The 26,206-nt window shown below is 39.9% G+C and overlaps 1 protein-coding gene and 1 long non-coding RNA gene across 2 annotated transcripts in view; one reads left to right on the top strand and one right to left on the bottom strand.

The window, feature by feature from the left end:
* ZBBX (zinc finger B-box domain containing) overlaps positions 1 to 26,206 on the top strand; it is a 199,239-nt gene that overhangs the window by 62,450 nt on the left and 110,583 nt on the right. The window contains exons 8-10 of the mRNA XM_075861573.1: positions 10,876 to 11,037; positions 13,536 to 13,707; positions 25,867 to 25,987. Coding sequence (XP_075717688.1) covers positions 10,876 to 11,037; positions 13,536 to 13,707; positions 25,867 to 25,987 — 455 coding nt within the window. The remainder of the gene's footprint in view (positions 1 to 10,875; positions 11,038 to 13,535; positions 13,708 to 25,866; positions 25,988 to 26,206) is intronic.
* Positions 416 to 9,793, bottom strand: LOC142760857 (uncharacterized). Its single transcript, XR_012883427.1, has 3 exons — positions 9,694 to 9,793; positions 1,211 to 1,398; positions 416 to 1,103 (listed from the first exon to the last, which is right to left on the bottom strand). It is a non-coding gene; the product is annotated as an uncharacterized LOC142760857 (long non-coding RNA).

Genomic DNA, 26,206 nt, shown 5'->3' with positions numbered 1-26,206 from the left:
ATGGTGAGGCCCAGGCATCCCGTGTTCTGGATGGTGAGAACCCAGTAGAAAAAGATGGTAAAACCCTTTGCTAGATCATACTGTAAACCTCTCCTTGTAGTGAAATTGACATGTGTAATTTCAATGTTCCCATAGCAACAGGAACGCTGTAATCCTCACTTGTTTACAGCATTTTCTTATTTATTTATATAGATATATATATATATATATCTGTGTATGTATAATGGAAAATGGTAGTTAATGGTGGACAGAAGAGAGAGCACAGTTTACAATGCAATGTACAGAAGTGCATTTGGTACGTGTGTAACTGTCGTTTTAAATGTTATCTTTTCTTTCAGATATAGTTCATAACTCGCTAATTTTCATAACTCATAATTTTCTCACTAGCAACATAGTGATTCATTCTTTCCTCTGGTTTTGTTCATTAGAATCAGGAACTTTTCCAAGTCTTACTTTAGTTTAGCTCATATACATTTCTGTGGCGTAGCAATTAAAGCAGATAATGATTTTGGGCCTCTAGCCCCTCTGTAGATTAGAGTGTGTGGGGATCGCCAGTTCCACCTGAAAAGTGTGGCGCATACATTGCTCAGCAACTTCCCAAACCTAGCTGCTGCCTTGCAAACATATCGCACAAAGGATTACTAAAAATGCATTTTGTCAAAAAGTCATATTTGTGTAAATGACAGCGTGGATTATAAATGACCTTCCTGTGTGTTAACAGTGGGAATTTTGGGCAAAGGAGGACAGTAGGCGATTTGATGTAAGCCGATTAACATAATATTTTTCGGCCACCCGGTTCACTGTTGGACATCCTGCTGTTCTTCAGTAATGACGTGTTACTGTAAAATATGATGATCTTGATTTTTATCCAGGTCAGTTTGCTTATTCTCCATTCGTAATAGCACAAGCATGAGCTTTCTGATGCAGGCAGTGTCACGAATGCAGCAGAAGTAACTTTACAAATGCAGTTCATTATCTCCAGCCTGTTCGTTGAATGTCAAGTCATTTTCAGCAGCCTTTCATCCAGCGATCATATGACTGCGCTGACTGTTTTGATCAATAGCCAATTAATCCTGATCAATGTTCTGCCTGAGATGAGCAATCTGGGAAAGAAAGTGTTAAAATGTGAATTTTAATAAGTTGTAGCTTGAAGGAAATAATTCATAACTAAGAGATTTTTCATAGATTTCTTTATTTCCACACTACTTACTTTATAGGGAACGGTGACTTGTAGAGGAATGGTGGTATTTTTGTGCTATGTGCTGAAGTTTAGCCAACTGACTGTCCGATCATAGCACATATAGATAGTTATTGATAGCTCTAGAGCAGTAGACAGGCCCGATATTATTACATATTCCACAGAAACATCCACAGGTTATTGAGAACAATAGCACAGATCTGTTGAGATTAAATTTTTAATCTGTTATAAGAGATAGCAATGATTGCTAATGATGATTTTTTAGTTTGATTCAGTAAGAAATCTCTTAAGATTGATAAAAAAAAATCAACGTATTTAAAAAATTTTTTTTAAAAAAAAAGTGCAATAAAGGGGTCATGATACATGACTGCATGCAAGCTCCAAGTTGTACAGAGCCGTAATATGTTACCCATATTAGTCTATGACCCCAGACTGACCACTTACTTGTATGCCTCTGATTTCATACAGAGAAATACAGACGTTTTCTTTTATGGAATCCAACAGAAAATAATTGTGCTGTATTCCTTTTGGATGACATAATATGGAGACTATCTCTGTAATACGGTACCGTATATAGGCACCATATGACAGGTTAGGGAGTGGTATGGTACTGTGGGGGTTCCTTGTTCTGCCTTGCAGGCTCCGTTCGCACTGCTCCGTTGTGTGCATGATGTCTTTCTTATATAATTAGCATTGGTCTTTTTTTGATCTAGTACAAAAATGCATTCAAAGAGAACCGGTCATCATTTTTCACCATAAATAATTTCAGGTCCTTTAAGTAAAATGTATGGTTATTTTTTTATATTTTTTAAATAGGAATATAGGGGATTTATTCCAGTTATCATTCCCACCTCCTATGCAAGATAGGCATGCAGTAGTCCCAAGGAGTATTTCTAACTCCACTTTTTATCCACTAACCTGACAAATAGAGTAGGAGAAGCGCCATGCTACTGGCCAAAAAGCTGCATGTTACATAGAGCCAAGCTTCTCCACCTGGGGACTACATGTCTTATTGGCATAAGTTGTTGGAAAATATATCTGTTCCCATAGATAAATTTAGATAAGAATAAAATTAACCATAAGTATTCCCTTGAGGACTTGCATGGTCTCCTATGTTTATTTAATTAAAGGGGTTGTCTGTTGTAGACCCTAGGTTCTCAACCTGTTTTATGCGTACCCCAGGAGGGTGCATGCCATGTTTCTAGGAGTACTCACACTGTTCTCATTCAGACTTTTTAATAGGCAGCACAGTGTATTAGACTTGGGGGTACTTTGATGTTATATTTTTGGATAGGGCATGCCAGGCTTAAAAATGTTAAAACACTTCAGTAGACAACCCCCATCCATATGCCCTATTGGAGGAACTGAATGTAAAACAGGAGCTCCGCCACTTGGGTTCCTTCTATATTAACTCAAGAGGAATGCTTCTGCTATGAGGAGGGCTCATCTGTGCAATACGCGGACGGACAATTACATTCAATGGTAGTTGTGTATTCTCCACAATAACAGCTAAGCGATCAACTCATTGTTTGGGTATTCATCATGAAGAGATTCTTCAAAACAGACAAATCCTTTAGGCCTATGCTCACACGGAAGCCACATCCCAACGCCGTCGCCCGACAGACCCTATTGACCCTATTAACCAGCGTGGTGTCCCTTGTTTTGACGACAAAATAGCGCTGCATGACAGAATCTGCAACGGAAGCGCTGAAGCAGTTGTTAACAGTGCCTCAGAAGAAATTATGCTAGATCCTCTTGATCACTTAAAGAGGAACACTTTTTAAGTGACCGCAAGATGCCCCCAATTATACGGACTTTGACAACATTCTGCATAAATGATATCAAACACTTTTACATAGGAGGGCTTGTAATAGTATTCCTGTTATACTCTTGGTGGTTTAGAGGTTAATACAAAAATACCTCTGGTGGTCTAAGGTGAAAAAGGGGTAATATATATACATTATACATGGTGGTTATGGGTTAATATCTAATATCCCTGAAGGTCTATGGGGCTTTAGTGGTTAACATGTACCTATTTATTATATTTATATTATAATTTTTAGGATAGTGCAGGTCCGGAAAGAGCACCTATAATTTGATTTTATTGAACATAATGGGCTGAGAATTCGTATAAAGGTTGGGGCTCTGTTTTTTTTTTTCTTCTATAATTAATTTGCTCCGAATTCCCTATTTGCTCTCACACAGCCATAGTGTACCACAGGGGTGGGGAACGTCAGGCCCTCGGGCTGTATAAGGCCCACCAAATCATTTGGTCTAACCCTTCAGCACGCACCGACCTAACTCAGACTGCCGCCGTCGCGTCCTTCACTACATGGCTCCCTCCACCCTCCTCCTGCTCCTAAATGTGAGTGAGGTCACTCACATTTAGGAGCAGGAGGAGAGTGGAGGGAGCCAAGAAGTGTCATTCACTACTAGTGAATGAGGCGGCGGCGGTCTGAGTGAGGTTGGTGCGTGCTGGCTTGGGAGTGGACCAGTCCAGTCACGCACCGACCTCACTCAAACCGCCACCTCATTCACTAGTAGAGCATGACACTACTTGGCTCCGTCCACCCTCCTCCTGCTCCTAAAATTAAGAAATTTAACTGAGGCCTTATGTAGAGTTAGAACTTCAATGCATTTGTCGTGAGCCATGGCCTACTCGGGCACACCTCACCAAAGAGAAGCTTTTCCAGCCATCACATTAGGGGTGAGTTAATTAAATGTTTGACCAAATATAGCAGGCTAATTTTTAAGTTTATAATTTTGTATGGCCCGTGAATGATGTAAATATCCAAATGGCCCTTGACAGAAAAAAGGTTCCCCACCCCTGGTGTAACGTGATAAAATTCTGTAGCACTGCTGTGTCCACTAGGGGGAGCTCACTGCATAGGGATTTTTATGGCCCTAATGGTACTTGACAAATTCATATGCGGTGGTGGCAGAAAGAATTACAGCCTTTATCTAGATTTTTTTTTCCTGAACTAATCAGGGGGGTTTCCAGGCACCAGAACCCCCACCCCTCCAAGTGCGCCACTGACTATGTATGTGTAACAATTTCCTGCTTTACATAAATGGCACCTGTAAATAAGAAACACATTTTCTATATAATGGTAAGTATGTTTATTTGCTAGACCTGAAATATCAGTGTCAGAATAATTCAAAACCCACTGTAGCTATTATCCAGTCGTATGATCGTGATTTCCAATCCATTTAATTAAAGTGACAAGATGCAAATAGCTACATTGTAGTAAGTAAGACATTATATATATATATATATATATATATATATATATATATATATGAAAAGTGTTTCTTATGCTAATGAATGGATTAAAAAAATAAATTTAGAGTCAATTGCATTATTTTAAAATTGTTCTAATTAAACTAAGAAAAGTTAATCCAAAGTGAGTCTTAAAGTAGCTTTACAGTTAATATGCTGGCTTAATGCTTAGATTTAGCTAAATCCTAAACTGATTCTGGTATGATGTTCAAATTTCTTGCAGTGGTTCTTTTATATTGTTTTCAGAAGTGTATGACCCAGTTGAAGAAGACTGCCTGTGCCAACACTTTGGAAAAGTTATTTTTATAATAGAAACTAAAGTGGTTGCTGCCACTGTCAAGACTTACAATTAAAGCCTACAAAACAGGCTAAAATTGACTATCTAAAAATGACCACTTATGTAAAGAAGCTTTTAATTCCACTTCTATATAAAATAGAAAATTTCTTCACAACGGAATATCCTCTTAAATAATGGCTTACAAGCTGTTTCTTTTCTTTTGGAGGAGTCAGCATTACGCCTCTTTATTTGTTATCAATGACATGCAAACTGCCTTCTCTAGAGAAGTGTGTAATGGAGCTCTGAGGATCAGCAACTGCATTGCATTGTAAGCAGAGTCCATCTAGCAAAGCCACAGGTCCTTACTGTAAACCTATTACTCCATCATAATCAAGTGTGGCATTGGACAAAGCACTGCACACTACCAGGGAAGGTTCACGCTGTATATTCTGCATTCAAATGTATGTATGGGAGAAAAGGAAACACACATTTTGTTAAAGCATAACTAATATGAATGCAAGGATTATACTTTTTTTTTTAATTGCACATATATTTCACTGTATATATTCTGGTGCATGTACAGTTTTCGCTTTATTAGAAAAAAAAAATAGTCAAATAGCTGCATGACCATACCTCCCAACCGTCCCGGATCCGGCGGGACAGTCCCGGTTTCTCACCGCGGTCCCGGGCGGTCTGCAAAATGTCCCGCTGGGCGCTGCATCAAAACAGCTGATCACTGCTGACTGCAGCAGCGATCAGAAGAAGGCATGAGTCTTGAGGCGGTGTTCTCACTGGGATCGATGCCGGCACGGGAGTGGACCAGTACAGTCACCTGACCTGTCATCTAACCTTACCGGTTAGGTGACTGGACTGGTTCACTCCCAGGCCGGCATCGACACCAGTGAGAACGCCGCTGCAAGACTCCTGCCTTCTTCTGACGGTGAGTGACGTAAAAGCAGAGCGGAGAGTGGTAGCAGTAGGGCTGGCTACCTCTACCGCTCTCCGCTCTGGAGGCATTGTGGCACAAAGTATAAGGGGGTTGTGCTGCGCTATCTACAGGGGGTCTGTTTGTGGAGCTATCTACAGTGGGGCTGTGTGTGGCGCTATCTACTGGGGGGCTGTGTGTGTGGCGCTATCAACAGGGGGCTGTGTGTGTAGCTATCCACAAGGGGCTGTGTGTGGCGCTATCTACAGGGGGTCTGTGTGTGGCGCTATCTACAGGGGGTCTGTGTGTGGAGCTATCTACAGGGGGTCTGTGTGTGGAGCTATCTACAGGGGGTCTGTGTGTGGAGCTATCTACAGGGGGTCTCTGTGTGGAGCTATCTACAGGGGGGCTGTCTGTGGAGCTATCTACAGGGGGCTGTGTGGTGCTATCTACAGGGGGGCTGTGTGTGGCGCTATCTACAGGGGGGCTGTGTGTGGCGCTATCTACAGGGGGGCTGTGTGTAGCGCTATCTACAGGGGGGCTGTGTGTGGCGCTATCTACAGGGGGCTGTGTGTGGAGCGATGTACTGGGGGGCTGTGTGGCGCTATGTATAGGGGGCTCTATCTGGCGCTATGTACAGGGGGGCTGTGTGTGGAGCTATGTACTGGGGCTCTGTGGCGCTATGTATAGGGGGGCTCTATCTGGCGCTATGTACAGGGGGGCTGTGTGTGGCGCGATCTACAGGGGGTCTGTGTGTGTCGCTATGTACAGGGGGGCTGTGTCTGGAGCTATCTACAGGGGGCTGTATCTGGAGCTATCTACAGGGGGGCTGTGTGTGGAGCGATCTACAGGGGGGCTCTGGTGGATGTTTTTTCCATTGACCGGTAGCAGAGTTACACAACTGGGAAAAAAAAACCCCATCATGTAACGCTTCTACCTGTCAATTGAAAAGTCATCCACCACAGGGTCTCCCTCTTGACTTTCATTGTTCTCAGCCTTTTGGTTTGTCTTGCAGCTGCTGCTGCTGCCGTGATGAGCAAATGTTATACCCAAGTTAGGAAAAGTAACATAAAGACGACATAACCGGATCCATAATATCTGTGATATCCAGACAGTCTAGAGATCCGCAGTGAGAATTTGCGCGTGTTATTTGCAGAAGGATCTGGCCGTGATTTAATGTGTTTATGCAGGATATTGGGCGTGGTTAGGGCATGGCTTTAAATGTCCCTCTTTTCCGAATTCAAAAGCTGGGAGGTATGGCATGACTACTGTCCAACGTATAGTGTAACGTAGGTGTAGGGTATGCAGTGTGATCACAATGCCAGACCTCAATGTGTCTCTCACCAGACAATGTTGGCAAGGATTCTGTGGATAAGGCAGAACTGCGCAGATGTAACAGAACTGAATTTGTTGTTTAACTCCCCAAAATAACATAACTGATTATACGCAGGCCCATAAAAAAAACACAGGTTTGCTTCACAGATATATGTATGTAGCCGAGCTGAATTTATCAGTCATTATTGATCTCTCTGACAGACACATTTTTTTTAAGACCGTTTAGGCCAGGACAACTCACTGTGTGCAACTGTAGTGATAGAAAATGCTGCAGTCCATAGGAATACATTTGGTTTTCTGCAACTTTCAGTTAATAAATGATGTGACCATTATATCAATAATAAAGCCTTGAAGTAAAAAAGAAAAAAGTTCCACTTGACTTATGATCACGCACCAAAACTCTGTGTGTAATCTTTCCTGTGTTATAGGGTGAAAGAGTTTGTAAAACACGAGTCTGCAAAAAAATAGCTGCTGTTAGGAAGCGTTGGGTTAGTGGCCATCATGTGTTTGCATCTGATACATTAAAGTGAATGTCTGTTTTTGTATACATTAGGCTTATTGATTGTATAATGAAAGTTCTGAAACTTTTTAATGTATTATTTCTATTTTTATTTATAAAATAAATAGTTTGTATAAAACAGGAGAACTCCTTTAAGGGATTATTTCACCATGTCAGTTATTGATGGCATATGCACAGGATATGCCATAAATGCCTGAAAGAGGGCTCCTTCCTTTGGAACTCCACCGCTCAGGAGACCGGGGTTTGCTTTACCCGCTTTCTGCCAAGCAACACAGCCAAACCAAAGTGCAGGCTGAACAGAGAGGTGACTTCTCTTCTCTTTCAAGAACTCCCATAGACTTGAATAGATAAAGCCACCTCTCAGTTCTATGTAATCAGGGATGCTGGAATTCTTTGCGCCCAATTTGTCTTTCCCTTAACGGCAGCCAGGCTGCTGCTGAAAATCAGTCTTTACTGTATATAACCTGCATATAGCACGGCAGATGCCTTTACTTTGTGAACTTTATGTGAATATACAATACAGCAGTCAGTATTTATGAATGGGCATTCTCCTGAGGTCTTCTAGTATCTGTAGGGTTTTAAAATGTAGTTACCGCTTATCATTGCAATTCTCATTGGATGATTTTTTTTAGGTATATCCACATGTACCAGTACCTTTTTTTTTTTTTTTTGACCGCTGTGGCACTTCACCCGCCAGATATTACAATGTAGTGAATAGGATTTTTTTTTAAATATACATATACACAGACCTCCAACAGTATCAACCATATCCTTAAAGCCATACAGCCATGAAATTTACTGTTACTTTGGTTCATAAACGTTAGCCACAGTCCCTCATAATAGGGACTACAGCCTGAAAGTCACAGCCGCAGCCCACATGACAATGTACCCACAGCTCCTCATAAGTAACAACTACAGTTCTCCCTCGTTTACAGTCAGAGTCCTATAAGTAACAGCCACAGTCCTCCATACATTTGACAACAAACTTTCTGCAAGTCACTGAGCTGTTTAGTATATCGCTTTCTGGCCATGTAAGATAGATAGGTAAATAAATATATCAATAAATGACATCTTTAAAGGGGTTGTCCAGGATTAGAAAAATATGTCTGATTTCTTCTAGAAACAGTGCCGCACATGTCCATGGGTTAATTCTGGTTTTACAGCTCAGCTTCATTGAAGTAAATGGGGCTTAGGTGAAATACAAAAGATAACCCATGGGCAGGTGTGTTGCTGTTTTTGGAAGAAAATAGATCTGTTTTTCGATTTCTGGACAACCTCTAACTGTATATTGATCTAGATCTATCCAGCATAGTTAGTCATTGCATACTTTATGCCTACCAGTATTCTCTTATGGGATAGGAGATCTTATAATAAATTCTACACCAGTGATCTAAAGTAACCAAATGTTTAAATGTCTGCTCATTTAACATAGACATTAAAACAGCGCTTACCATAGACTTTGTTGTGTTCTGAATTTATGTTATGGGTAGACAGTATATCACGCATTAATGTACTTATTGCATTAAAGGGGTAGTCTCACATCGAAAACCCATTTTTAAATGGTAGCCAGTGCGCCTGTCAGCTGATCACCGTGAGTCCTGCTTCTCGAACCCCTGACGATCAAATGTTGCGGGCCAGTTTTGCCTTATATAGGTCGAACCTGATAGTGATTCTCACAATAATTTAGATAGATAGATATTATGAGATTCAAATGCCTTAAGTGGCATTCCTTTATAGAACTCCTAAAATCCTGTTAAGATAAAAGACTATTCATCTTTATTGTATTTGCTGTGCTTTTTTGGTAATGCACAGTGAAAAAAAAAAATCTGCACAATCATAAAAATCTGTCTCATACAAGCAAATACATACAAAGTATTAGTAATTCACCTGGGATAATAACACTCATAGAGCAAAAGAATATAAATATATAATGGAACTTTTTTTTGTTCCACCAGCATACACTGAATGATCTACTGTATAGTGTGTAGGTAGCACTATAAATGGCGGCTCACTTAACTACCATATATATAAGCTCCCAGTAATGGAAATCAGCTAAATTGTAGTCTAAAATATTCAAGCCAGACCAACACAAAGTTCCCACAATAATAAGATTGATCTTGGAGACAGTGATACGTTCTCTATTGCCTGCTTGTCTCACCAATAAAATTGATTCTTCCCGTGTCCATGACTGATCATCTGCTCACTGTAAATCTCTTGAAGCAGAACACGTCTCATGCTGCCCCACTGAAGCTTCTCTGAATAAGCTGGTTAGGAAAATAGAACATGACGAGATTCAGAAATTTTCTGGTCTGTTTAATGCAGCATCAACACAAGCAAAACATGAGTAAAGTTCCATGGATTTTGTAACCGTTGTCAAGAAATAGACATAACAAGACCTTAATCTTGGTTCAAATTATGTAAACTCCCGTGGTATATAGGATTTTGTGTGCACTTTGAAATTCTCAAATGTCTAGTCCCTGTGGAGACTGACAAGCACGCAAGCAATGCACGCATACTTATTAATTACCACGTATGTCAAAATAAGTTTCCGTTCATAAAACTTCTACAAACCAAACTTTAAGAGACATAGTCTGCATTGATCATGAATTTCTTTCTTGACAGTCGAGGACAAATAATCTGGCAGCAAGGAAGTGCTCTCTCTCTATGCTCGCAGTCAATTGTCTCCTATTTGATAGATTTTAGATAATGTTTCTTCCTTTTCCCCTTAACTTACGGTTAGTTTGATATTAGGCAGAGAGATGTTTCTTGTTTAGTATGAAAATGAGCGTCTTAAATGTGCAGTCTTACATAAGTAACTGCCTCTTAAGATACACCTGCATACCATATAAAAGAGCATTTTAAATGAAGCAGCGCAGGCTTTAGTTTTTAACTTAATTGAACTACAACTGCCAAGACATGCAGAGCTCCGTGCTATAAAAATAAAATATGTCAAAAATCCGGTGTAGTTGTGCATTGCATTCCAATTTAAGCCTAACCTGGACTTAACAGCGCCTTTTATACTGTGGTTTCAAAAGATAAATGCACTCCGAAGCTGCAGAAGAGAATATTGCCGAAGAAAAGAAACCGTTCTGCTCGTCTTTAGTCGTTTCCTTAAGTACACTTCTTCTATGCCAATTTGCATATTTTTTAAATAACGAGCTAAGCGCAGACAATTCAACAAGAAATTGAACATGCATAGAGAGTACAGCAAAAAGTGAAATGTCCACTGGAAATATCTGAGCAACATACTGGGAGCCAGTGGGTTGCTAATTTCATGCATTTATGTCAGCAGTGAAATTGTTTAGTAATTCAGTTTACTTCTAATATTTCATATTTGTAGGAGAAATCTCAAGGTGACAAATTAGATATTTCACATGCTTTCAAGAAAGAACTGAATGTTGATGAGGCGATTGGAAAACGTGTAAAAGACCAAGAGATTATTGACAGCACAAACTCTACCAGAATTTCTACCATTATTAAAAAGCAACGAACCAGCAGAGAGGTTGGTGTTTGTACTTAGGCTGGATTCACACAAGCACATTTATGTCCGTAATGGACGGAACATATTTCGGCCACAAGTCCCGGACCGAACACACTGCAGGGAGCCGGGCTCCTAGCATCATACTTATGTACGATGCTAGGAGTCCCTGCCTCGCTGCCGGACAACTGTCCCGTACTGTAATCATGTTTTCAGTACGAGACAGTAGTTCCACGGAGAGGCAGGGACTCCTAGCATCGTACAGAAGTATGATGCTAGGAGCTCGGCTCCCTGCAATGTGTTCGGTCCGGGACTTGCGGCCGAAATACGTCCGTCCTTTACGGACGTAATGTGCTCGTGTGAATCCAGCCTTATTATGTAGGAGCTAAGTACCAATAATACACTATGTAGGGGATATATCAAAACTGGTACAAAGGAAGAGCAGAGTAATTGCCCATGGCAACCTGTTAGCCGTGGTTTGCGCCTTGCAACTCTTCATACCAGTGTCTTTCTTATTGTGGAATCATGTACATTGACCTTGACTGAGACAATTGAGGCCTGCAGTTCTTTAGATATACGTCTGGGTGATTTTGTGATCTACTGGGTGAGGAGTCGATACACTCTTGGTGAAATTTTGGTAGGCCAACCACTCTTGGGAAGGTTCACCACTGTTCCATGTTTTCTCTATTTGCGGATAATGTCTCCCACTGTGGTTCACTGGAGTCCCAGAGTCTTAGCAATGGCTTTGTAACTCTTTCGGTAGATATCAATGACTTTTAGCATATGTATTTGAATCTCTAAAGAACATGACATCATGTGCTACTTATTGAGACCTTCTAGTCTGCTTCACATTGCCAGACAGGTTCTATTTAAGTGATGTTTAGATTCAACAGGTCTGGCAGTAATCATGCCTGGTTGTGGCTAGGGAAACTGAACCTATTCGCCAATTGAATTTGGTTAACTGGTTGATTTAGTAGCTAAAGGGGCAATTACTTTTTCACATAGGACCTGGTAGTGCTGAACAGCGTTTTTCCCTCCATACATGAAATAATTATTGAAAAACAACAATTTGTGTTTTCTTGGGTTATCATAATCTAATATTAACCCCTTAGTGACCACCAATACGCTTTTTCACAGCAGTCACTATGGGGCCTTAGGCTAGGCCGCTGCCTTTTCACGGCGGCCCAGTCTAAGCCCTGCACGGTATCCCATGCAGCCTGGAGCCAGAGCTCATCGGTCTGATGACAGCTGGACTCCTGCTCCAATGACCGCGATCTAAGTTTACTTTGATCGTGGCTGTTTAACCCGTTAAATGCCGTGGTCAATAGCGACCGCGGCATTTAACTTGTTTACAGAGGGAGGGAGCTCCCTCTGTCACCCATCGGCGGCCCGCAAATGCCATCGCTGGCCTCCGATGGGGTGTCATGGCAGCCAGGGGCTTGATAAAAGCCCCCAGGTCTGCCCTGGACATATGCCTATTAGGACGTGCCAGAGTAAAAAAAACAACTATTTTTTCTATAGTTTTCCCATAAAAAGTGGTTTTATTTAGTAAAAGTGTAAAAAATAAATAAAAGTACACATATATGGTATCACCGCGACCGTAATGACTCAAACAAAGTTAATATCTAATTTAAACCGCAAGGTGAACACCGTAAAAAAAACACAAAAAACATTGGCGAAATTGCTATTTTTTTTCCATTGCCCCCCAAAAAAGTCATAATAAAAGTTAATGAAGAAGTCCCATGTACCCCAAAACAGTACCAATAAAAACTACGTCTCGCCCCGCAAAAAAACAAGCCCAAAAAAATCACTACATTGACGGGAAAAATAAAACAATTACAGCTCCTGGAAAGCGACGATGAAAAAACATAATTTTAGTTCAAAAGCGTTTTTATTGTGCAAAAGTCGTAAAACATAAAAAACCTACATATGTGGTATCTTCGTAATCGTACCGACCCATAGAATAAAGGTAACATGTTATTTACGCTGCACAGTGAACGGCGTAAATTTAAAACGCATCGAACAGTGGTGGAATTTCAGGTTTTTTTTCTATTCCCCCCCCAAAAAAAAGTTAATAAAAGTTAATAAAAAAATTATATGTACCCCAAAATGGTGCCATTAAAAAGTACAACTAATCCCGCACAAAACAAGTCGTCATACAGCTATGTCAATAGAAATATAAAAGTTATAGCTCTTTGAATGCGACTATATAAAAACGAAAAAAATAGCTTGGTCATTAGGGCCTAAAATAGGCTGGTCACTAAGGGTTTGAAAGTGGTTTGTTGATCTAAAACATTCAAGTTTGACAAATATGCAAAAACAAAAGAAATTCGGGTACTTTTTCACAGCACTATATATATTGCGCAAGAGTCAATGCCATTGAATGTGGGTATAAGTTCCGTAAGTTCTTTTTTGCTAATGAATATGGTAAATATAGCCTGTGTTTTTTTGCTTCAGCTTCTGTTAGATTATCGTATTATACTGCAATATAGAAATTAATGTATTTACAAACTCTCCAACAGTCTTCTAACTCAGAGCCAAGAAAAGAACATCTGCCTAAAAGTAGTGGATCACTACTGCACGGAACTTTTAATGAAGAGGAATCCGCCGAATATTTTAATAAAGCTTTATTGGAGTGGAGAAATGGGGCCAGGAATAAACCACAACCTCTCGATGTCCTGAAGGTGGAAGCAGGTAACACAATTATTATTGCTGTTTTTATACCTATTCTTTGCATTTTTACAGGATGTTCAAATATTTCTAAATTTAAAGTTTAAATAATGTAAGGATAGAGAACAGAGAGCAAAGCAAACAAGCTTTCACATACTCACACAATGGGGCATAATTACTAAGATTGGCATTTTTATACGCCAGTCTTCGCTTCGAGCCTGCTGGAGTAAAATGCGACAAATTATTAAAAGGCGCACGACTAAATTTGTTGCGTCTTCGGCTCTTCGACTGCCACAATTTGTGGTGTAACAATCGCGGCACATCAGGTTGCATATCAGGTCGCAGCACAAGCAGGGCCCTGATGCCTTTTTGTTGTTTTTTTCTTATCGTATTGTTCTTTTGGATGGAGGGACTACTCTCATTGGGGGAGGCATGTTACACGGCCCGGCAAAGGCCTCAACTTTGTACCACACAGTGAAATCTGGCGTCGATTTGCACGCAGTTTATATCAGCCCCATTTTCAGAAGCCTCAGTCCCTTTTTTGAGAGTTTCAATCGTGGTGTTAAATGGGGGAATAGTCGAAATTTTTACGCAAAGCAGCCGTGCGGCAAAATTTGCGACTGATTTTTCGCGAGACATTCTCTGTTAAAAAAAAACTGCATGTTTAGTATCATTTATTGCAAAATAAAATATACAATATGTTTAATTCCAAAAATAATGTGACACATTCAGTGGTGTTCAGGCATCGAAGGTCTTTAGATGTTTCATGGAAGGCAAAGCATACCAGACCATCTGCTGGGTGCTGGGACATAGCTGCAGTGGATCTTTTTAATGGAGCCACATTGGTAGGTGCTACTTCAGGGCTGGGAGCAAAGGACGGTCAAAAATATTTCTCTAAATAGATGCTGCACCCAAAATCTTTAAATTCTGTTTTAATTGAACTTTTAAGCTACCAATTATCACCGTAAAATGAAGCCATTGTGGATGCATGCCACGGAGGTTGGTACAGGTGTCTATTCAACAGTCATACTAGCCATCGGGAAGAAAATGGGACTGTTAAGTCTCAGACTCTCAAACCAGATAGCTGGGCCCATCTGAACCAACCGTTTATATTTTCTTAAGCAATGAGAGGAATGGCAACCCGTTCCCGATGACTTCCAGTTGACGACATGATCGTCAATAAAATATGCAGAAGGAGAAGATGTTCAGGCAATCTTTGCACCAGGGAATTAATGATTAGTACTTCAGAAAATATGACTAAAATATCAAAATAAATGGAATTTACGGTTCCTTTTAATTGGTCCCGTTTTTTTCCTTTCCATATAACTAAAATAATTTGTGTGCATATTCCACTTTCAATAGTTTAAGTACTTGTGTTGTCACAAAATAGAATCATTTATGGGTACATCAATACAAAGCATCTGTTGCAAGAATCCCCAAGAATTCCTTTGTGTTTCTTATCCTTGTGGAGAACAGACCCATTTAGAAGACGCATGTCACTTTCTTTAGATCACTCTTATGAGACTTGACTTCTTATTCTTCAGCCCACTGAGGAAACGCGAGCACATTTTTATTCTATTTAATCCATATACCATTCAACATCTAACATTTCTTTGCAATTCAGATGATTCTTCATCATCAAAGGTTTGTACATTAGCATTTTGCATTTATTTTCTCACTAATTACATATTTTGCATTTGAAGACTCGCTTGCCAGCAAACAGACTCTGTTGGTGCTTTATGTTTTAACTGTATTGGGAAGTTAAAGCTTTAAACTAACAGATTATGTAACACTCTGTATGTTTGACGTTAAGCTCAAGAGTATATCTGGATGCTGGTCCCCAGCTAGTGTAGTCGGAACTTGGGTGACGTCTCCGGGGCAGTGACGCAGAGTAGCACAGCATAGCGGAAACAGACTTTAGTTAGACTATCCATCTTGTCGGATAAGGAGTTGCGTTACAGCATGAGAGAAGCTTAGCAACAGTCAAGAATGATAAATGACAGAGACCATTATTGAGTTGGCGAAGGCTTTCTGGGGTGCGCTTTCTAAGGAATCCTCTTTTCTTCACTCTTAACCCCTGCAAAGTGACATGGACTGTGATGGTGAGATTCCCAGGTCACAATCCCCAGGATAGTCCCCTGTCAGGTTGCAGATGGCGGATATAATCAGTTTCATGGTCAAATGAGTCAGCAAATGACGGGCAACATTAGGTTCGGAAATCAGTATAAGGAGGCAAGCTCAGGGTCAGACTAGAGGTCGGTGCATAGATTTATTGGACCAAGCAGAGTCTGGACAAAGGCCGGGTTAAACACAGGGAATCCGATGTGACTGCTGCAGCCTGTGATTGACTCCTGGGGTCACGTGTAATGAAACGTCATCACAGAAGTCCGACTGCACAGAGCAGCCAAAAGAGCAGGGATGCTTTGCTACGTCAGTAAAGGCCTTTTTTTTTTTTTTTTCTTTATTTTGAAACTGCAGAATTTACTTAGAATAAGCTGCATAATTGCAGCAAATTCTGCAACTATTGACATTTTGTTGCATAATTTGACTTGCCCAATGTGCTTAAATGTGCAGACTTTCTGCTATATAAATTGACATGCTGCAGATTTATAATCTGCACCGCAGGTAAATTTATGCTCGTATTCTGTGAAGAATTTTTCTGCAGCGTGTGGATGAGATTTGATATAATTCCATTCACTTTGCTGCTACTGTTAATGCTACAGAATTTCTTCACAGAAAATCTGGTTGAAAATTCCGCACCATATCCGACCTGTGGGAATATATCCTTATAGTTTTACTTGTTTGCAGGGGTGTAGCTAAAGGCTCATGGGCCCTGGTGCAAAAGTTCTTCTTGGGCCCCCCCAAATTACTTCTCATGGCCGACGGCCCACAGATTTCAGCTGCATCAATGGGTCTCCTAAGTGACTCAAAGATGCAACACTAGCAGCCAGGGGCGTCACTAAGGTCTAAAGACGTCAGGGGCAATAGCCCCAATACATAAACCCACCTAAAAAAAAATGAAATGTGTATATGTATGTATGTATATATATATATATATATATATATAACAGCATATCTATAGCACTACGACCCTATAGCTATTGATAGGATTAGATACATTGGCTCAGCAGACAGTATCACACATGATAGGCTTAGATACAGGGCCCATTCGCTGACATTGCGGCTCCAGCGCTGAACCCCGGAAAGGTAAGTGTAAGAATTGTTTTTCTTTTTTTATGTTTTACAAATTCTTTTTGGGTTTGTGTTTTTTTACAGGTTCGGATGTTTGATTACTTCAGATGTTGGACTACTTTGATGGCGCCGTTTTTTTATTCTCAATAAAATGGTTAATGAGGTTTCTTTGTTTTGTTTTTTTTATTTCAATAAAATATTTTTTCTGTGTATTTTTTTTTAAACTTCATTACTACCACCTTAGTAATTGTCTCCCCCACACAACCCTCATTAACCATTTTATTCCAAATTAAAAAAAACGTCCAATGACCGAACCTGTAAAAAAACCACAAGCAAACAAAAAAAACATTAGTAACACACATTGTAGGCTTAGATACATGGCCCATGTGTGATACTGTCTGTTGGACTCTGTGTCTAAGCCTTACACGAGCTAGGCTTAGATACAGGGTCCAGCAGAGAGGATCACACATGGGCCATGTATCTAAGCCTACCATGTGGTTGGCTTAGATACAGTGCCTAGCAGACACCTGCCGGGGCCCCCACTAATCAGCTATTTTGAAGGGGGAGCAGTGCTCGTACGAGCATTGCTTCCCCTTCATTCCGGTCACTTGTTCACTCTGAATCGCCGACACACCGTGATGGGATAAGATATAGATATGATAGATTAGATAGATACATACATATTTATACTTTGTCTGTTACGCTAAACAGTCAGCCCTGAAGTGTGACTGCTCAGCATGACAGACTTACACACAATGACGGGGTTAATAGCTGCATTACTAGTAGCTAGCTACATACATTCATTTGGTGTGGGGTCAGAGAGAAACAGCAAGAAGCGAGCTGATTGGGTGGATAGCACAGTGGGCGGGCAAGAATCTTCCCCTCCATGCAATGACTATTTCACCGCCGAGCTGCCAACAATGCTTTAAAATACATTACTGGGTCTCTTTTGTACCCCAGCAGGGACCCAGCAATGCAGAGGAATCATTGTAGCGCTACTGTGCTAGTATGGTGAGGGGGGCCTGCGGGCCCCCCTAGCTGTGGGGCCCGATCTCAGTTGTGACCGCTGCGACCCCTATAGCTACGCCACTACTTGTTTGTGCTCCATTACTGCTTTCTCCTCAATGCTTGATGCTAGATTAATTATTGTTTGTACACCTTATGTCATTAACTCCTTCCTGACATCCACCATATATAGATATATGGCGGAGTGTGAGAGGGAACATCTGAAGCGGGTTCAAGGCCAGAGCCCACTCCATAAGTTGCACGTGTCCGCTGTATGTTACAGCCAACACTTGACTGCTACAAGCGGGATCCCGCTTGTTTAACTCGTTAGATGGCGGGGACACTAAGCCATTAAAAAGAGAATGGCACATCAACACCCTCACGGCACGAACGCCAGGTGCCGATGGTTGTAGTGGCAACCTGGGGGCCTAATAAGAGAGGCAGGGATTAATAGGAGCCTGTAAAAATCACAATATACTGCAATACATTAGTATTGCAATATATAATGCAAGGGGGTTCAAGTCCCCTAGCGGGATTTATAAAAGCAAAAAGTAAAACACAGTTAAATAAAGTTGTTGTTTTTTTTATATATACAAACAAAATTTTTTAAAAGTACATAAACAAAACCAATTTTCCCCCAAAAGCTATGTAGAAAAAACAAAATAGCATAACTCCACTATGTGCTCCTTTTGCTTCTGAGGCCTGTGCTACAGTCCATTAGCATACTAGGGCCACATGTGGGATATTTCTAAAAACTGCAGAATCTGGGCAATAAATATTGAGATGCGTTTCTCGGGTAAAACCTTTCGTGTTACAGAAAAAAATGTATTAGAAAAGAATTTTGTAAAAAAAAATGAAATTTGAAAATTTCCCCTCTACTTTCCTTCAATTCCTGTAAAACGCCTAAAGGGTTGAAACACTTTCTGAATGCTGTTTTGAATAATTTGATGGGTGCAGTTTTCAAAATGGGGTGTTTTTTTGCGGGTTTCTAATATATAGGGCCCTCAAAGCCACTTCAGAACTGAACTCGTCCCTGAAAAAAATAGCCTTTTGATATTTTCTTAAAAATGTGAGAAATTGTTGCTAAAGTTTTAAGCCTTGTAACGTCCTAGAAAAATAAAAGCATGTCCAAAAAACGATGCCAACATAAAGTAGACATATGGGAAATGTTAATTAGTAACTATTTTGTGTGGTATTACTATCTGTTTTACAAGCAGATACATTTAAAATTAGAAAAATCATAATTTCTTAAAATTTTCTCTAAATTTTGGTGTTTTTCACAAATAAGCAATGAATTTATCGACCACATTTTTTCACTAACATAAAGTACAATATGTCACGAGAAAACATTCTCATAATCGATTGGATAGCTAAAAGCATTCTGAAGTTATTACCACATAAAGTGACACATGTCAGATTTGAAAAAATGGTTTAGGTCCTGAAGGCCAAAATGAGCTTGGTCCTGAAGGGGTTAAAGCAAAGCATTATATAAATCGCCCAACTTTGAGTATAGTAAGCAACATGGAGAAGGGCAAAGGCAGAAGCAATACAATTCAATTCATGGTCTTACAGAATTTATCACTAATAGTAATAATTGCATCACAAGGACTACCCTGGCGGGCACTGCACAAGTACTGCCACATACCCTAAAGACTATAATCAATAATTAACAACAAAAATTGGGTATCTATATTTGCAAAATAAAGATACTGTGGTAAATTGAATGTAAAAATAAAATTTTAAGCACATTAAACCACACTTACAAGACAAGCAATAATTTAAAATGGAATAAACATGCTCTATACAAAGATCCTGGGGGCTACCGCCATGATAAGTGGCCAAACAAAAACCCCCACCAAACCACCGATCCCCCTCAACACAAGCGGCTAGTACACAAATTACCTCATGGTCTACAAGCATAAGTGTGTATGGATGAAAAAAAAAAATTGCCTCAATATGATAGGTGATGTGTATAGCAATGTTACCAATTCTGGGAATGGGGGACAAAGCTGCTCCACGCGTATCGCCACAATCCTGAGGAAGCCACATTACAAAGAGTCTTACAAAAAAGTATTTTGTACCCCAAAAAGGTACCAATAAAAATGACAGCTGGCACCGCAAAAAAAAAGCCCTCATACCTATCAATCGACGCCAAAATAAAAAAGTTAGCACAGAATTGATACACAAAATGTATTTTATTTTTAACAATTATTTTTTTTCCTTGTAAAAGTCATAAACCATATAAAAAACAAACTGTGTACATTTGGTATTTCTGTAATCGCATTGACCCGTAGAATAAAGTTAACATGTCATTTTTACCGTATGGTGCACGCTGTGAAAACGAAACTCAAAAACAATAGAGGAATTGCTGTTTTTTACACCCCACAAAGACATTTTTTCCCAGTTTCCAAATACATTATATGGTACAATAAGTGGTGCTGTGAAAAACTACAACTGGTCCCACAAACTATTAGCGCTCATACTGCTATATTTTGACAGAAAAAGAAAAAAGTAATGGCTTTTGGAGCGTGGGGAGGAAAAAGCAAAAATGTAAAACCAAAAAATGGCTGCGGAGGGAAAGGGTTATATTCACCATCTGAAGCTTCTGAGGAGGAGGCATGTAATAACTGCACTTAACAAATTGTAGGCTGAGAAAGCTGTTTTCTTTCTTCAAGTGCAAAACACTGTTAGTCTACCAGATAAATATATTGTACACCAGTAAAACATTAATGTTCCTATAGGTAACTATAAAGGGGTTGTCAGGGCACGCGGTGGTTTTTCATACTGATGACTTATCCACAGGATAGGTCATCAGTATATGATTGGTGGAAATCTAGGTGTCAGACCCCACACTGATCATAGACTGATGACTTATCCACAGGATAGGTTATCAGTATGAAAAATCGCACATGCCTGAGCAACCCCTTTGAAGCTCGTCTGGTTTGAGTCTGTATTATGGCTCCATTTTAGTGTCCGTATTATGGACCCCAACACCCTTACATCTCACTTTTCTGTTGAACTAAACTGAGATTATCATAGGGTGATCTAAGTTCAGTTTATGGCAGAGGTTATATTATAAATGTAGTTCTAAGCTATTTTTATGATTTTGTTTTTTGAAAAAAACAAAACATTTCAACAAATTTTTGTAGTGAACATACAACAGTTGAACATAGTAAGGGTGTGTCATGATTCCGTTCATGGATTCCATTTGACCTCTCAATCAAAGGAATCGAACGTAAATCTAAACGTAAACCATAGCTTCCGTTGCATTACCCTTGATTTTAATGGTAAAGCTTCCGTTGCAGTTGGTTTGCGTTCTGTAAGGTTTCTGATTTTCTCTCAAAAACAATAGCGTAGTCGAGTATGCTATTGTTTTCCTGGAAAAAACTGAAACTTTACGGAACGGAAACCAATTTCAACGGAAGCATTACCATTGAAATCAATGGTAATGCAAATGGGAGCTATGGGTTCCGTTTAGCTTTCCATTCATTCGTTCCTCCAATGGGAAGGTCGAACGGAACCCATGAACGGGAGCCTGATGCTAATGTAAACAGGCCCTAAGCTAGAATAGATTTTGCATTACATAGATCCAAGGATACACATTTAATTGTTGCACAGACTGAAAATAAAATCCTTAATAAATATAATTTACTATACTCAACAATCCAGGGTCAGTTCATATTGTTTTCTATCTATCTATAGATCCTTTTGGACATTGTCACTCTGATACAGTAAAATACTTTCCCTACTGTTGCCATAAACTGGGAAACCAACTCTCTAAAATGTAATATGCTGTAGTATTGAGATTTTCCTTCACTGGAACCAAGGCACCTTGAAAAATATTTTTTTCACAGAACTATAGTTGGCATTACACTTTTAGTAAAAACTGATCATCTGGCATTCACCAAACAATATCCATCTGTCGGACTTCTAGGTGCTGATGTGAGATTTGTGAAAAATCTAATGGTATTGTGATGCACCGCTACAGCTGATGTTTAGCTTGTGTGTGGTTGCAAGGCCATTGATACCCAATAATAATAATAATAATCTTTATTTATATAGCGCCAACATATTATGCAGCACTTTACAATTTAGAGGGAACATGCAACAAACAATATCAGACATTACATAGTGACAAAGTTCATTTACAATTCAAACCTGGGGAGTGAGGACCCTGCTCGCAAGAGCTTACAATCTATGAGGACATAAGGGAGACACAAAGTGTAACAGTGTTTGTTCTGTACAATGGTCCGGCCATTTTTATACACATGGGGTGGTAACATAAAGCTGCATGAGCCGGTCACCAGCCAGTATCCGTGTATGACGGACATGAAGAGAAGTAGTGTGAGGGAATCTTATTCTGATGACTAATCTAAAAGGAGGGCCATGGAAAGGAGTCCGATTAGGGAATGTTATAGGCCTGTCTAAATATATGTGTTTTCAGGGCACGTTTAAAACTGTGGATATTGGGAATTAATCGGATTGTCTGGGGTAGCGCATTCCAGAGGACGGGTGCAGCACGAGAGAAATCTTGGAGACGGGAGTGGGAGGTTCGGATTGTGGAGGATTTTAATCTAAGGTCGTTGGCAGAACGTAGAGCCCGAGTAGGGTGGTAGACAGAGATGAGGGAGGAGATGTAAGGAGGTGCAGCACTGTGGAGAGCTTTGTGGGTGAGAGTAATAAGTTAGAATTTTATTCGGAAGGGGATGGGCAACCAGTGCAGTGACTGGCACAGATTAGAGGCGTTGGTGTAGCGGTTGGTCATAAAGATGAGCCTGGCTGCTGCATTGAGGATAGATTGGAGAGGGGAGAGTTTAGTGAGGGGAAGACCGACTAGTAATGAGTTACAGTAGTCAAGACGAGAGTGAATCAGAGCAACAATGAGAGTTTTGGCGGTTTCCTCCGTAAGAAAAGAGCGGATTCTGGAGATGTTTTTGAGGTGAAAATGACAGGAGCGTGAAAGTGATTGTATGTGAGGAGTAATCATATAGCCTCCAACAACCAAATCACGTTCTAATTTTGCTGCCGGAGGCAGGTTTAAACTTTGGGTGTTGCAACTTAGGACAGATGATATTTATGTTCTACACTTTTTAGCACTTCAGGGACCCCGATCTGTGAGCTTGTGCAAATGAGCTGTAGACCTTTCCATTTCACAAAGACCACACTTCTAGTTAAGTAGGGCAGCTCTAGCAGGGCAGAAATGACATGATCTTTTAATAAGCTGGGATGTTCACATAAGTTTTAGCATGAAATGTATGTGTATTGCTGGGACAGTTAAGTTCTACATTATTTAAGGACATATGAATCAATGCAGTTGGATTCGTAATCAATTAATAAATCTATTGATCTTATTGACAAATTACATAGTTACATAGTTAGTACGGCTGAAAAAAGACACATGTCCATCAAGTTCAACCAAGGGACGGAAAAAGGGAAGGAAAAATTTCTACACATAGGAGCTAATACTTTTTTGTTCTAGGAAATTATCTAACCCTTTTTTAAAGCCATCTACTGTCCCTGCTGCGACCAGCTCCTGCGGTAGACTATTCCCTAGATTCACAGTTCTCACAGTAAAGAAGGCTTGTCGCCTCTGCAGGTTGAACCTTTTTTTCTCCAGACGGAGGGAGTGCCCCCTTGTTTTTTGAGGGGGTTTTACATGGAACAGGATTTCACCATATTTTTTGTATGTGCCATTAATATATTTATATAAGTTAATCATGTCCCCCCTTAGTCGTCTTTTTTCAAGACTAAATAGGTTTAATTTTTTTAATCTTTCCTCATAACTTAAATTCTCCATGCCCCTAATTAGCTCCGTTGCTCTTCTTTGTATTTTTTCCAACTCCAGGGCATCCTTTCTATGAACTGGAGCCCAGAACTGAACTGCATATTCTAGATGAGGCCTCACTAATGCTTTGTAAAGTGGCAATATTACATCCCTGTCCCGTGAGTCCATGCCTCTTTTAATACACGACAATATCCTGCTGGCCTTTGAAGCAGCTGATTGACACTGCATGCTGTTATTTAGTTTATGATTTACAAGTACACCCAGATCCTTCTCAACAAGTGAATCCGCCAGTGTAGCTCCCCCTAGGACATATGATGCATGCAGGTTGTTCGTACCCAGATGCATAACTTTACATTTATCTACATTAAACTTCATCTGCCAAGTGGATGCCCAAACACTCAGTTTGTTTAAATCCGCTTGCAATTCATGAACATCTTCCATAGACTGAACTATATTACATAGCTTGGTGTCATCTGCAAAAATAGAAATAGTGCTATTAATCCCATCCTCTATATCATTAATAAATAAGTTGAATAATAGTGGTCCCAGCACTGAACCCTGGGGTACACCACTTATTACCGGGGACCATTCAGAGTAGGAATCATTGACCACAACTCTCTGGATACGGTCCTTGAGCCAATTCTCAATCCAATTACAAACTATATTTTCTAAACCTATAGTCCTTAATTTACCCATTAGGCGTCTATGGGGGACAGTGTCAAATGCCTTTGCAAAGTCCAAAAACACTAAATCCACAGCGGCCCCTCTGTCTAGGCTTCTGCTTACCTCTTCATAAAAACAGATTAGGTTAGTTTGACAACTTCTGTCCTTAGTAAAACCGTGCTGGCTGTCACTTATAATACTATTTTTTGTCACATAATCCTGTATATAGTCCCTCAATAGCCCCTCAAACATTTTCCCCACGATGGATGTTAAGCTTACTGGTCTATAATTACCCGGGGAAGACCTAGAGCCCTTTTTGAAAATAGGCACCACATTTGCCCTGCGCCAGTCCCTTGGCACTATACCAGTCACTAGAGATTCTCTGAATATTATGAAAAGTGGGACAGAAATAACTGAACTAAGCTCTTTAAGAATTCTAGGGTGTAACCCATCTGGTCCCGGGGCCTTGTGCACATTTATTTCATTTAATTTAGCTTGGACCATATCTACATTAATCCAATTCAGTATATCAACTGATATATTAACAGCACTGGCACCGGCTACATCAGCTGCACTTTCTTCAGTTGTATATACAGAGCTAAAGAACCCATTTAGTAACTCTGCCTTCTCTTGATCCCCTGAGACCAACTCCCCATTACCATTATCTAGGGGTCCTACATGTTCAGACCTTGGCTTTTTAGCATTTATATACTTGAAGAATTTTTTGGGATTTGTTTTACTATCCTTGGCCACCTGCCTTTCATTTTGTATTTTTGCTAATTTTATTACCTTTTTACAGATTTTATTAAGCTCTTTATATTTTACAAAGGCTGCAGCTGTACCCTCAGATTTGTATTTTTTAAATGCCCTTTTTTTGTCATGTATTGCCCCTTTCACAGAAGGTGTAAGCCATGTGGGATTTAATTTGAGTCGTTTATACTTGTTACCTATAGGAATAAATTTTGCACTATAATAACTCAAAGTAGATTTGAAAATCTCCCATTTATCATTTGTCCCATTATATGACATTAGTTCTTCCCAGTCTATACCCTGAATTGCAGCCCTCATCCTGGGGAATTTGGCTTTCTTAAAATTAAATGTTTTTGCCCTCCCAGCCTGCGTTTGTTTTTTACAGTATAGGTAAAATGTAACTATATTGTGATCACTGTTACCGAGGTTTTCACGAACATTGACATTCCCAACAAGCTCTGCATTATTAGAAATGACCAGATCCAACAGAGCTTCACCTCTAGTCGGGTCTTCCACAAACTGGCCCATAAAATTTTCCTGCAACAGGTTGAGGAAATGTCTCCCCTTTGCAGTTGAAGCTGAACCATGACACCAATTAATATCCCGGAAATTAAAATCTCCCATTATCACTACAGTACAATTGTACTTATTTTATTATTATTATTATTATAATAATATACCAGCAGTTTTTGATATTTAAAAATAAAGGATTTCCATCAATAATAGAGTGGAATTGTTCCGTTCCTATACTTAAATCTATTGTAATGGCTAAAATCTACTTTTCCTAGATGACACTGAAAGTTCGGAGGTTCAGACTGTATTGACTGCTGGAGCAAAACCACTGCATATTGAGTTTAAAGAAAACAGCCTAAGCTACATGGAGAAGTTGATGCTAAAAAAGCACAGGAGGTACAGTACATGCCCAATAAGTAAATACATACAACTAAAAAGCAGAGTGATCATTATTTGTAGAGATGAGCAAACTTATCATAAGTTCTGTTCGGCTGGTTCGCCGAATTTCTTGAAAAAGTTTGATTCGGACCGAACCTGTAATTCAAGAAAGCCCATAAAAATCGTGTATGGAGCTCCCGTAATGACGGGTGGCTACATGTGTGCACCCGGCATTAC

Source organism: Rhinoderma darwinii, chromosome 4 (genome assembly GCF_050947455.1).
Source record: "Rhinoderma darwinii isolate aRhiDar2 chromosome 4, aRhiDar2.hap1, whole genome shotgun sequence".
NCBI lineage: Eukaryota > Metazoa > Chordata > Amphibia > Anura > Rhinodermatidae > Rhinoderma > Rhinoderma darwinii.
Note: the sequence above shows the minus strand (reverse complement) of the source record. Positions and strands in the feature narration are given on the sequence as shown.